General features: G+C 41.9%; 1 protein-coding gene across 1 annotated transcript in view; it reads left to right on the top strand.

Moving 5' to 3' along the window:
- ccdc82 (coiled-coil domain containing 82) overlaps positions 1 to 14,111 on the top strand; it is a 96,365-nt gene extending 82,254 nt beyond the window's left edge. The window contains exon 8 of the mRNA XM_041199488.1: positions 13,569 to 14,111. Within this exon, the coding sequence (XP_041055422.1) occupies positions 13,569 to 13,637 (69 nt within the window). The 3' untranslated portion in view covers positions 13,638 to 14,111. The remainder of the gene's footprint in view (positions 1 to 13,568) is intronic.
- Positions 14,112 to 14,666: the final 555 nt, after the last annotated feature.

Below are 14,666 nucleotides of genomic sequence, written 5' to 3'. Positions count from 1 at the left end.
TGCTTAGCTCTGTCTGTCGCTTGCTGTTAACGCTGTTTGGCACACAAATGGTATGTTGTAGCTTCACCAGGTTGACACCTCATTTTTAGATATGCCTGGTGCTGCTCCGGCACTTTTCTTTGAACCAGGGTTGTTTTCCTGGCTTAATGGAATGGTAGAGTGGGGAATATGCTGGGCCATGAGGTTACAGATTGTGGTTGAATACAATACTGCTGTTGCTGTTTGCCTACAGCGCTTCATCGACGCCTAGTTTTGAGTCGCTAGCTCTGTTTTGAATGTAGCATATTTAGCATGGTGGCAGTTCCACATAATATGATGGAGGATATTCTCAATGTGAAGGCAGGACTTTGTCTCTATAAGGACTGTGTGATGGTCTCTCCCACCAATAATGTTATGGACAGATGCATCTGAAACAGGTAGTTGATGAGGACGAAGTAAAGTAGATTTTTTCCTCTTGTTGGTTCCCTCACCATCTGTTGCAGACCCAGTCTACAGCTATGTACTTTAGGACTTGGCCAGCTTGGCCAGTAGTGGTGCTACCGAGCCACCCTTGGTGATCAACATTGAAGTCCCTCTCCCAGAGTGCATTCTGTGCCCTTGCCACCCGTAGTGTTCCCTCCAATTGTTGTTCATCATGGAGGCGTACTGATTCATCAGCTGAGATTGGGGGTTTGTCAGGGAGGTGGCGGGGTAGGTTGGTCAGTGCCCATGCTTGACCGGGTGCTCTGAGACTTCATGGGTCTGGAGTCAATGTTGAGGCTTCCCAGCGAAACTCTATACCAACTGTATACCGTTGTGTGGCCACCTCTGCTGGGTCTGCCCTGTTTATGGGACAGAACATACTCAGGGATGATGATGGTAGTGTCTGGGACATTGTCTGTAAAGTATGATTTGGTAAGTATGACTATGTCAGGTGGTTGCTTGACTAGTTTGTGGAACAGTTCTCCCAATTTTGGCACAAGCCACCCAAAGTTGGTAAGGAGGACTTTGCAGGGTCGACAGGTCTGAGTTTTCTGTTGTCGTTTCCAGTGCCTTGTTTAAAACCAGATGGTCCCTCTGATTTCATTCATTTTTGACTTTTCTGCAGCAGCTTGGTACAACAGAGTTGTACCGAATTCTGTATACAGCCTTACCCACTACTGATCTTAAACTGACAGGCCTGTAGTTACTAGAAATATCTTTATACCCTTTCTTGAATAAGGGTGTCAACATTTGCCACTTTCCAATCCTCTGGCACCTTCCCCATATCCAGGGAAGATTGGAAGATTATGGCAAGGCCTTCCACTATCTCCACTCCCACTTCTTCTAACAAACTGGAATGCAAGCCATCTGGAACAGGTGACTTATCCACTCCTAGCATAGCCAGGCTTTCTAGTACATCCTAACTCTCAATCTTCATCCTATTCATTACCTCTACTATTTTTGCTTTGATGGATATTTGTCAACATCCTCTTAGCAAACATCGATACAAAGTACTCATTGGGCAGAATTTTGCCATCAGCGAGCAGGGGTGGGGAACCCCCGACATCATCCCGCCCCATTTAAATATTGAGGAAAGTGGGCGGACAGCGAGATCAGCTGTCCGACCACCAACCTGTCAATGGCCAATTGAGGCCATTGACAGGATTATTAAGCCAATTAAAGGCCCTGGCAATCCAACCTTAAGGCTGGCGGGCAGGCCAGGAGCCCCAGCGGGCTTCTGAAAAAACATGAAACCTCATGCACTGGCAGGATGAGGTTTCATGTCGGTTTTAAAAAACTTTAATAAACTTTCTGTGATATTTATTAACATGTCCCATCTCGTGTGACATTGTCACATGAGGGGGACATGTTAATAATTTTTTTATTTTTCTATTTTTAAACTTTCAAAAATTTTCAGCGCTCTCCCTGAGGCAGCACTTCGTCTCAGGGAACTGTGCACTTTTTTGTGCGCATGTGCGAAAGAGCGCACTCTGGCAGTTAGGGAATCCCTCCCCCCTGCACAGGAAGTGACAGGAAGTGCATAGCCCTTGATGGGTGGGCGGCCAGCTGGGTGGGCCTTAATTGTCCCGCCCACTTAAAATGGCGGTGGGGCCCGCCCACCCATCAAGGGCAAAATTCTGCCCATTAAGTATATTTGCCTTGTCCTGCATCTCTAAGTATATGTCACCTTTTTTGTCTTTATTGGACCCCATCTTGCCTCTTGCTACCCACTTATATTTGCATGCTCTAAGAAGGGGGAGGCAGTGGTGTAGAGGTCATGTTACTGGACTAGTAATCCAGAAGCCCAAGCTTTAGTTCTGGGGACAGGGGTTCAAATCCTGCAGCTGGTGGAATTTAAAATTCAATTAATAAATCTGGAATCAAAAGCTAGTCTAAGTAATTGACCATGAAACCATTGTCAATTGTCATAAAAACCCATCCAGTTCACTAATGCCCTTTAGGGAAGGAACTCTGCTATCCTTACCTGGGTCTGGTCTACATGTGACTCCAGGCCCACAGCAATGAGGTTGACTCTGAAATGGCCTAGCAAGCTACTCCATAGTTTTGAAGAGCAGTGACTGTTGCAATGCAGAAATTCAGCAGCCATTTTGTGCCTAGCCATGTCCCACAAACAGGATTGCAATAATGACTAGACAATCTGCTTTCATCGTGACATTTATCGAAGGATAAATCTTGACCAAGACACCTGGGAAATCCTCTTGTTCTTCTTGAAAATAGTGCCTTGCGATCTTGACGGAGCCTGTGTTTTGGGCAATATAAAAACAGTTTAAATAGTACGGCTGAGTTATGAAAGGAAAGGCATGCAGGAAGAGTGGGAAAGGAAACAGCAGAAACATGCTTTGCCAGCTTGGAAACTCAGCAGCAGGTAGCAAAGCACAGTTTAAGTTGTTTGACCTTATTTTTAAAAATAAATATATATTGCTTCAAGAGTAATAACAGCTAATGCAATAAATCGTGCATTGTTCTGAAAAACAGTGAGAAGTTTATTTTTTACAACGCTGACAGCATTTAAATCCAACAGCTGTTGTCCCGCAGTTCCCAGGCCATACAAATGGTATCTAATGCAGCCATTATCACTTATGGTTATCTTAGAAGACATAACTTTCACAATTACACCATCTGTTAAACTTCCTCTTCCCCTGTACTCAACTCTAAATATTGTCATTTGTTGGAAATATGCCATATATTTGCATTTCCCCTGTGCATCAAGATTTTCTCTTCTAAGTTAGTTTTGAGAGGCTGAGTTGCCACTGCAAGGTATCTCACAGGGCTGATGGGAGCATCATAATCAACTGGTGAAATGATAATCGCAGTTGGGGTTCCAGTTTATTAATTTTAAAGCGAAGGTAGTACTAATGCTTGTACTTTGTAGGTTTAGTGTATGATGCAGCAATTTTTGTAATGTGGGGTGACTGTGCGAGGAGTTGAAACTGCTCAGAATTCCCTGCTGCACCTGTCATTTGTTGACTGCTTTTGTGGCTGTATTTTCTCACTTGTTTGTTAATCAATGCCACAGCACCGTACAAGAATGTGGGGTTTCCAAGTGATACTAATAAACATAGGCCTGGATCTTCTGGTCTCCAGATAGTTGGAGACCGGATGTACCCCAAAGATATGCTACAGGACCCCTTGGAAGCCCCAACATAATGACTCCGTGGGAATTGCCCAGGAAGTTTGAACTTCCAATGGGTAATTCACCTGCTCCCTGGGACTCTCCAAAAAAATCTCCAGCTCTGAGTTAAATGTTAGGAAGATTAAATCCCAGTCTAACAACTAGGTAACTGTACAACTGACTCCCCCCCCCCCCCACCCAACAAATAATCACACTGATCCTCCTGACTCCCCCCCTCTTGACCCACTTGACACCCCAACTCTCCCCTGACCCTCTGACTGTCCTCCCTGACTGGACCTGACTAGCCCCTACCCCCTACCCCCTCCCTCACCCTACCAACTGAACCACCCTACCCCCTTACCCACCCTACCCTCTTTCCCACTTAACTTAACCATAATACCCTCCTATTCTGCCTTATTCTGCCTATCCTATCCCTTCACTCACTTACCTTACACACCGTCCTGTCCCCTTACACACTTACCTTACCCCCCCTACCTCCTTACCCACCCTACCCCTTTACACACTTACCTTCTCTCCTTAGCTTTTCAAAGAATCTTCGGGGCATTTTAACTTTACTTAGACGTAAACGACAGCTATTGCTGTAAAAAGTGGTTTCTGCGCAGATTCTCTCCCCTGCCTCCTCCGAGGTTTCCTGCACTGACTGAGTTCTGCAGGCCCTCCATCGAAAGACTGCCCTGAAAAATTGGAGAAATGTAAGTGGGAATTTTTTTGGCTGTTCATGGTCAGAAATGGGGGCTCCAACCTTGAACGGAAGACACAGGCCATAAGGTATCTGTCAATGCATTGAACACCTGCTAACACATTGGAACAATAAATTGTTAATCTTACTAAGACTATTTAGAGGAAGGGAGGAACATGTAGTTGTTAACTATCCATAAAGTTACATTTTGAAACTTATATTTTTAATCGCCCATTTTTCAGGAAAGAAACCCTAAACCAGGCCTATCAGTTTTAAGGAGGCAGCTTGTCCTGCATTTTAAAACTGTTCACAGGATGGAAGAAGGACAGATACCACTGTCCCCTATTACTGTACTACTGTACATCATTTCCATAGCTTGAGAAACTATGAAGCCAAACTATATGTGGATTGACAAAATAAGGTTCCCATAAACAAATTGTTTTTTTTTCTCTTTTTAACTAAAGGATTTTGTTTCTTTTCTAAGAAAGTAAAGCTAGAAATAAAGTGAGGAATTTACAGAAGCAGCAGAAAGGATTTACAATTGCTAATGATTTGTGGCTTTAGGTGGGAATGAGGCTTAAGTAATATTTAGGTAGGTGCAGGCCTGAAAATGGATTAAAAGATTAAGTCTAATTAGGGAATTGCCACTTTGGATAAGCCAAAATATAATTTAAAGATTTGTATTTGTTGAGTCACAACCCAGAATTCTCGAAGGATGAATCAAGCTGGAACACAGGCATGGAAAATTGTGTTTTTAAACTGATAATCCATAATATTTAATTTGATATCAGGAATATACATTTGCTTTCTTGCCAAAAGAGAAGATTGTGATATTCACCACATTTTTTCAGCTGTTTCGATCACTTGTTGTGCATGGTTTGCCTGACACCACAATCATTTAGAATTAACTCTCAAACAGGCTAAGTAAAAAAAAAAGCCAATGGTTCCTGCTGCTTAATTGAACTTGAGTATCTGTAGGACAGTGGACCAAGAAAAACCATGTGTGTTCAAATGATTTGGTTCCAGCTGAACCCATGAGCAATTACCTTTTAGAACAGTACCAATCACTGTCAGCAATTAAACGATTATTCACAGGTCTTGCTCGGAAAGTATTGAAGATCTTTACCTGAGGGTCAGGGAGCTAAACGGATTATGAAGAGGCGCCGGGTGTGAGCATGTTTCATTGCATTGTTTAGCAAGTTTCACTCTGACATCTAACTTGTTTCACTGTGTTTTTTCCTTTTACAAATGCCATGTAAGTTGAACGTTAGAATCTTTATTTTATTTTAAAAATTAAATGTTTATTCAAGTTATGTGTCTTGAGAACAAAGTCTGGAGTTTTAAGCTTTTTCAAACAGAGTCCAGTTTAAGGCCCAAGCACTTTCCCTGGCTTAGCCTGAATGTACTGCCTGGGTTTTCTATTCTATGCTCATCAGCCTGTGATTTTTTGGACATTTACTTCCATGGGAAGTGCAGAAGTGGAAACCCCCAGCCAATTTGTTCAAAAACAACTATACACTAGCAGTACTCCCATTGTAGTACCGTGACCTGTTGACATGCAGTGGAGTAAATACAGATTCAAGCTTTTGCCCATTGCATTCCTACTCAATTCATTTTGGGCTGGCACTGAGCACAGGAGGGGCAAGGGTAATCAATTGGCAAATCTCCAGTGGCATTCCTTGGCACCTCCTGGTAATTAAATGAAAATTGTCAGTAAGATATCCACTTGATAAAGGTGCACTGTGAATATTGTAAAAAAAAACAAAAACCATAGAAACCGAAGTGGCTTCTCCAATACGCCAGTGAATGAAGGCGTTGTGTGGTATGCTATAACACCATACTGACCAGGAGGGTCCCATTAAAAGATTCATATTCTTGATGACTAGCAAAGGGAGGAAAAGGGGGGTGTAATGGCTGTAAGTCTTCTCAGAAGAGTAAATAATCTCCAAGACAACTGTTAGTACATATCATTTAGCTGCTTGACAAATAAGCCTGTAAAGTATTACTTCAAGAGCAAATGTTCTTTTATGAACTGCACCCATGAACCCTGACAATTCCCTTGAGGAATGTTGCTTATGAATTTCCAAAAAGGACAGTTTGAATAATTGCTATAGCTGTTGTAGAAGAGTGTGTTCTTCCTCATCACAATTCCTATATTTGGATAATGTTAGGATCCCCGTAGGGACCAATAACTTCTCTAAAAGAGATGAGCTTCCCAAACAATCAATGGAAATAAACCAGCGGACAAGGTTTCACTTGTAAAACCTTTACTGTGACAAACAAACCAAACTCAACATAGATCAAACATTAATTACAAGGTAGCTACTATATCAAACTGAAGAACAAGTTGTTCATATTCACTAACAAACAACCAAAATATGTCTTATGAAACTTCTACTGCCATGTTTCTAGCTGACATGTAGCATTAGAGGAACAGTCCCACAGACACCCCCAGCTCACCAGCAGAGGTTCACTTCTCCCTGCCATGCCATGCCAGGTTGAAATTTCCAGTGTCCTTCAACAATCATTCTACTCAGCCCTAGCTTTTTCTAGATATGATTACCATCATCAAGGCACACATTGGCAACTCTCCATTCCTTAAATCTTCAAGAGCCTCTGTGTTCTGTTCCCTTTCTTTTGAACAAAAACCGAATGCTCACCAACATCCTCTTTGGGTGTTAACCCAAAAGCAGTAGCTCCTTTGTTTCTGCACCTCAAACAGCAGCTCTCCTTTTTTTTGTGAGATGGTGTGAAAAGGTGTTAAAACTGCCACCCCATTTCAATGGTTTTCTATTTTAGTTTCTTTCCCCATGACAACTGGATCACATGTGAGCTGAGGTGTTTATTTGGAATTATTTTATAGACAGATTTTTAATTAGTCAGGGAATCAAGGATTATGGGGAAAAGGCAGGAAAGTAGAATTGAGGATTATCAGATGACCCATGATCTCATTGAATGGCAAAACAGACTCGATGGGCCAAATGGTCTACTTCTGCTCCTACTTACATCCTTATCTATTTTACTTTTGAGTTAAAGGTACATTTCAAAACATAGACTTATAAAGGTTTACAAGGCATAAGTCATAAGTCAATGGAGTTTAGAAGGATGAGGGGCGATCTGATTGAAACTTACAGAATACTGAAAGGCCTGGATAGAGTGGATGTGGGGAAGATGTTTCCATTAGTAGGAGAGACAGGGACCCGAGGGCACAGCCTCAGAGTAAAGAGAAGACCTTTTAGAACAGAGATGAGGAGAAACTTCTTTAGCCAGAGAGTGGTGAATCTATGGAATTCATTACCACAGAAGGCTGTGGAGGCCAGGTCATTGAGTGTATTTAAGACCGAGATAGATAGGTTCTTGATTGGTAAGGGGATCAAAGGTTACGGGGAGAAGGTGGGAGAATGGGGTTGAGAAACTTATCAGCCATGATTGAATGGCGGAGCAGACTCGATCGGCTGAATGGCCTAATTTCTGCTCCTATGTTTTTTGGTCTTATAAGTCTTGAAAAGTTCAATAATGCCATAACTTTGAAGCAGCTTGATTCTGTTTTATATTTGATATAAGACCATTAACAGTCTGGAGTTCCTTGTAACTCTGCCATTTATTCATTTACCAAGTAAAGGTGAACAGTTGCCCAGCCAATGAGAGCTCCATGAAGCTATGGAGCTAATGGGTCTCTACCCAGTGAGAAGAGGGCGATAGCAGACAGAAAATGACAGTACAGCAGTTATTGCCCACATACCCCCGATACAGCCACAGCTATTTCCAACTTGCCTGTATCAGGTGGAAATTTCCTTTTTAATTGGAGCTGAATGCCAGTTGTGGGACCGTGATATTTTAATGTATGAAGGGGCAGTAAGGGGCCAAACCAGCTATCTTTAAAAGAACAGCGGCAAGGAACTCTGGGAGCAATAGGGTGAAAGCTTTGTGCATGAATGCTCCTTGTTGCCCACAACAATCACCTAACCTGATGCTGACCCATATGTGCGCCCTGTGCCTCTCTGCCAAATGTGGAAATTTTAACCTTGATCTGTAGATGAACCACTGGAATTCCTGCCCTCCCTCCCTGATTGAAAAGCTGCCTAGTTTGGTGCTTGTGTTCGCCATTTTTATCCAAATGAATCCTGGCCTTCAAAATGGCTTCAACCTCTTGGCGAAGACATTGAGAAGGCAGTGTAATTGTGCCACCTGTCTGAAATCAAAATTGGTCTCTATGGCCAACATTCCACCCCCCCCCCCCCCGCTGTTGGGGGGGAAGAACAGGAGCGGGCGCCAGCGGGTGGGCCTCCAATCGGCGCCCCTGGTTGGGCGCGCGCAGCGATATTACGTGGGCGGGCCAGTTAAGGCCTGCTGATTGTGACATGTGCCAGGAAGCGCTAAGCACTCCCTGTGCGGGCATGGGGGGGGTTGATTCCCTCAGCCTGGAGTGCGCTCTTTTGTGCATGCGCACATAAGAGTGCACAGATCTTCCTGAGGCAAAGTGCTGCCTTAGGGAGATGGTCTCCAATGTAAAACTTGAAATAAAGAGGATAAAAAATTTCCCTGCCACGTCCCCTCTTGTGACACTGTTACATGAGTTGGGACATGTCCATAACTTTTATTGAAACCATTCGTAAAAATTTAAAGACCCTCATGAAACCTCAGCCCGCCGCGGATGAGGTTTCATGCTTTTTCTGAGGCCCGCCTGGGCTCCTGGCCTGCCCACCAACCTTAAGGTTGGACAGGCAGGTCCATCAATAACATTAATTGTTCTTTTTCATGGCCTTAATAGGCTGTTGATCGGCTGTGCGCCCGCCAAACTGACAATCTAAATGACGCGGGGTGACATTGGGCCCTGCACCCGTTTGCCGACAGTAAAAAACCTGCCCTATATTTTTTTATTAATCTTGTTTCCCACCTCTCCTAAAAGCATTGACTTGCTGAAGGCTGCAGCTTATACCTACAGATCTCAATCAAGTAGCTGTTCTTTATCGCTGCACTTGACCGTGAATGTCAGTTGGTGCATCACAGTTCATTCATGACAACAGTGACAGGAGGGACACTGATGATCAGCTAATTCAACATAAACTAGATATCAAACCTGGGAACCGTCCTGGTCTGTTTTCCTCAGTGCTGTGTCATTTAGGATATTTACTGGCCAGGAAAATTAACTGGGTTTATAATGGTTAGGTATGTATCTGTGTACCATAGCCTGGGTTTGAAAATCATTTTGTTGTAAGAAAGAGCTTGCATTTGTAATGACTTCCAGCACTTTAAAGCCAATGAAGTACTTTTGAAATGAAGTTACTGCTACAATGTAGGAAAATGAGTAGCCAATTTGCACACAGCAAAATCCCAGATAATCTGTTTAAAGTGATATTGGTTGAGGGATAACTATTGTTCCAGGACACTGGGAGAGCTCCCTGCTCTTCTTAAATTATGCCAAGGGATCTTTCATGTGCATCAGAGGGGACAAATGAAGCCTCATTGAGTTTAACATCTCATTCGAAAGGCTCCTCAGTACTGCATTGAAATGCCAGCTAGATAAAATGTACAAGTGTTGGAAGTGACACTTGAACCCACAACTTTCTGACTTACAGGCAAGAGTGTCACTGCTGAGCCACAGCTCAGTGACTCATTTTAGTATATCATCTGAGGCTTTTAGACAAGATGCTAAACAAAGGCCTATCTGCCTATTTAGGACGATGTAAAAAATCCCTTTACATATTTACAGTAGGGTGTTCCCTTGATATCTTTGCTAAGGTTCAACTTTCAGCCATTAACACCAAAACACTGCAGCTTGTGAAACCTTGCTGTGTTCAAGTCAGCTACCGCATTTTCATACAATTGCCAATAACTTATGGACTGTGAAACATTTTGGATATCTGAAGGACATGAAAGGCTGAATACAAATGCAGGTTCTTTCTTCTTTCTTTCTTAATGGTTAAATTGCAGTAAAATATTGAATAAAGTAGTCTGTGGAAAGGGCTTATTGTTATAATAAAAACCTTGGTTCGTACAAGTTAAACTTCCTTCTGATGTTGTCAGAATGCTTACCGTTTGGGAGGAAGGCAATCCCCAGAGCTCAATGGTTGAGGTGTGTGAAACGTAGATGGACTGACCATATAACACTTTGCATTTCTGCACAATCAGTATGAATATAGAGTTGTGTATGAGTTTGCTTCTGTTCAATACCACACTGAGTTCAGACTAAACCTACCTTTGCATTTTGATTTACCACCACAGTAAAGAATCAATATCCTTTCCTGAATTTTGAGGCCAGTGACAATACTCATTGCTGACCTCGAAGAAAACTGCCCACAAAGATCTGCCAATCTCTGTGGCATGGATTTCAATGTTCCCAGTGTTAATCTCATTTTGACGACAGCTCTAGGGGATCTCCAGCATCCCTCAGTGGTGATATCATCAAGCAGCCAATCACATTGCAGCAAACCAGCAAGTTCAAAGCTCTGATTATCCTTCAATTTTTAATCATTTTGCAGAGGGTGAAATAGGGTACAAGTTGAAATATCATAACTCAGTTTTAAAAATGTATTCTTTTAACAATCAGTGGAAGTTTTGTATCGTAATTATGGAAATTTGACATTTCACAAATGTTAAATTAGTGTTTTAGGACCAGAGAGGTTGTTCAGGAATAATTATGAACTTAGTATGCTGTTAAAAATGCATCCAATTGAGGAGCAGAGAATTGCGGAGAAATCTCTGGATTTCCATATTTAACTGCGCATATGCAGATGCCAGAAGTTGCTGTCAGTTTCACAGTTGTAATGACAACGAGCGCTGTCAGTTTTGATCATTCTTAATTCCCAATTCTTAAAAATCCCAATCCAAATTCTTAACATGCATCAGGAATGATAATGACTCCCAACGTTGTGGAATATAATTCAAACCAGCAGTAAGAAAGACACAGGCAACATATTTGGCCTTTTCATGTTTTTTAAATATGAATACAGATGACTCACAGGGCACAAGAATTGCTCGGTAACAAAGAACTACACAGTAAAAAGCTCTCTTGCTTCTCTCCCACGTCTGCGGGAAGGGAGAAACTCTGCGTCAAAGAGGAATATTATCAGGTTTGGGAGTAAGCAGTCTAGTCTACAGGCTAATATGACCAGAGACATTCAGGCGATTATACAACAAGATCAATAACAAATTGCATTTAGGCACTTCACAGGAGTATTACCAAACAAAATTTGACACCAAGCCATGTTAGGAGATATTCGGGCAGTGGCAAAAATCTTAGTCAGACATCTTACAGAGAGGTAGAGAGGTTTAGAGAGTAAATCCCAGAGCTTAGAGCCTAGGCAATGATCGAGTGATACACAAGTGGTCAAGATTGGGGGAGTGCTGGGATCTCCGAGTGTTGGGCTGGAGGAGGTTACAAAGATAGGGAGAGGTGAGGCTATGAAGGGATTTGAAAACAAGGATGAGAACTTTAACCCTGAGGCCTGGTTGCGCTGGGATCTAATATAGCACAGGGGTGTTTGGTGAAGAGATCAGGTAACAATGAGACTCCTGCCTCACTGATCAAGATATCCAAAAATATTAAGGTACTAGCCCAGGTATAGGCAGATTAGACAGTACTAGATTTTTAAAATATGGGCACATACTGAAAGCCAAACATTTGTCATATTTTATGGTTAGAACTAAACTTAAGAATAGCAAACCTACATGTTTTGACATAACGGTTCAGTGTATTAGTTGCCCACTAAGTAATGTTTAGCCAATATTGATTTTAGTTTTTTTTGTTAGAGTAAAAGTCTTAAAACATGAAATCTTGACGCTTGATCCTTTGAGTTGGTCATTGGGAATTCATATTTCCTTTTAAAGTTATCGATCTCCACATGGAATATAACACACCAGATAACAGAATTGTGCTCAATTATGGTGCTCCCAATTGTGAGGCTACCAGAGAGTGGTCAGTGCCATGTACTCCAGCAAGACCTGGTGCCTTCTGAGAGAGAAAATGCTCTACTGTAATAAAAACAGAAAGCACTTGGGGGAAAAAAACTCAGCAGGTCTGGCAGCATCTGTGCAGAAAGACACAGAGTTAACATTTCGAGTACAATGTGATTCTTCTTTGAAACTGTTCTCAATTCCTCTGAAGAAGACTCACATTGGACTCGAAATGTTAACTCTGTTTCTCTCTCCAGATATGCTGCCAGATTTGCTGAGTTTTTCCCGGACTTTCTGGTTTTATTTCAGATCCCTGGTATTTTGCTTTTATTTTATTACTCTACTGTATGCTGGTTTTCAGGTATCAGCAGAAACTGGAATTTAAGAAATGAGACCAATGAGGTCAATATGGCTCTTTGCTACACTGGATGCGGGCTTTATCAATTAGATTATCAGGGAATTTTAAAACAAATAAACAACGTGCCAATTCACTCTGACACCTGATCCTTAAAGTCAGTCCTAATACCAGAAAGGTATTTAGTATGTCAGTGCTCTACCACCTTATGCTAGAGAGTGATCGGATGTGGGCTTGACTTACAGTTCATCATGTTTCATATTTCAACCCTGCCATTAGGAAATATGCCAAGTTGGGGCCAGATACTTCCCCAGAGGGAATGAGGGGAAATCCGTGATCCAATCACCCTGAGCCATCTTGAGCATTTCCTTAACAGCTGTTTAAAGTGTCAATGCTGGAAAATTTGGAGTCTGTTACCTACCTACCCTTTTGGCTGGATGAAAATATAGAAGCTCCTCTTTATATCCTCTGTCTCTAAAAAATTAATTATCTTTTCCTAGTTCATTAATTTTAATCAGGGTATCATTTATTGCTGTACAGTGTTGTGATTGATTTGTATTCCTGCCCACCAGTTTTGCTCACGCTCTAGCTTAGTTTTGCCCTGACTACCTTTGTGGAGAAAATCTTCAGCAGTCACCTTTGTGCTTGAGCTATACAAGATGGATAAAGCTACTGTTGAATGCAGGGAATGACTGAAATGTCCTTGTCTAAACCCAACCCCCGTGACAATGTTAAATCGACACTGACTGTCTTAGTCAGGGCTGTGTAATTGGTTCCATTTGTGTGTGTTACTTGCATGTCTTTCTGACTAGCAACTGTGTCTGTGCTAGCAGGTGGTAACTTAATACTGTGAATGCATGATTGGTTCTCGGACCAATTAGTTGCTTAGTTGTTCAGTGAAGCTAACCAGGGCAGGCATCACTGTATGCAATGATCTGCTTTATTAGTCATGTTTTTCCTCTACTTTGAATGTAAAACATATATTAACAAAGCTTTTGTTTTGTTTATTTCTTGCCCTGCAGCAATATACACGTCTTGAAACAATTCTGAATGATGCAGACTATTTCTGTGAAGAGAAGCTTCTTGAATAAGCCACTAAGAGGCAGACAGAAGGAAGAAAAAAAGGATGTCATTGTATTTTATCAACTGTACATTCCAGCACCCCCCTCCTCTTTCTCTTTTGGAGTTTGGAACAATCTGGGCTGCAGGCTGCCCTATCACTACCCTAAAAGCTACACTGATTGGCCAAAATTAAAGGTCAACTGTGGGACAAACTTCACAATTGTCTGGTTATGAAACAGGCACCGCCCTCACCCCACCCTACAACCAGTGATTCAAAGCTGCCCATTTTTATTATAGAAACTGTTTTTCAAAATTTCACATGTCGACCATAAACTGATTTGACGATGCAAAGGATATGGTTGAAGAGAATTGGTATGGAGTGTGTTATATTCTTCAAACACAGAATATATTTTGGCAATCAGATCTTTCATATTCATTTGAAATTACTGAGCTACATCAACATAGGTTAATAAAAAAAACCATAACCAGTGAGCAACCAAAAATTGGAAACCTCCTGTCATTTGTGGGTTACAGGCTATATAAGGTATGATATATAATCCAGCTCTTAGGATATTTTTTTACTTTGAAGATAGCTGTGTTAATGGAGAGAGATGTAGAGTGAATATCAGTTATTTCTCCACTGATAAGGAAACATTTTGTTCACAGGGCAATCTGTCCCCTGTACCTTTCAGAACTTGGACAGAGCCTGGGAAACATTGCTTCTTGCCAGCTTAGTTGGTAACCTTGAGGCATGAAAACTTGACGCATAATCCTTTCAGTTGGTCATTAGGAATTCATATCTCTTTTTAAAGTTATAGATCTCCACAGGAATTATAAAAGCTTAAGTAGCAGGCATCCATACAAGACAGTGTTGTATTCCAATGATAAGTCTGTGAAGGCAGCCCCAGTCCTCAGTTTCCAGGCTTCTGGAATTCTGTTTCATGTTCATAGTAAGTGTATGGACCTGGTCAGAGTAGCCTCTTCCTTCTCTGAAGCCGGCCTGCTCGTTTGGGGTGGGGGCGCTTCTTAAACTGGTGTTATCAAGTTAAGATGAAACA

The sequence above is a fragment of the Carcharodon carcharias genome, chromosome 11, assembly GCF_017639515.1.
Source record: "Carcharodon carcharias isolate sCarCar2 chromosome 11, sCarCar2.pri, whole genome shotgun sequence".
NCBI classification, from domain to species: Eukaryota; Metazoa; Chordata; class Chondrichthyes; order Lamniformes; family Lamnidae; genus Carcharodon; species Carcharodon carcharias.
This window is presented reverse-complemented; position numbering and strand designations above follow the sequence as displayed.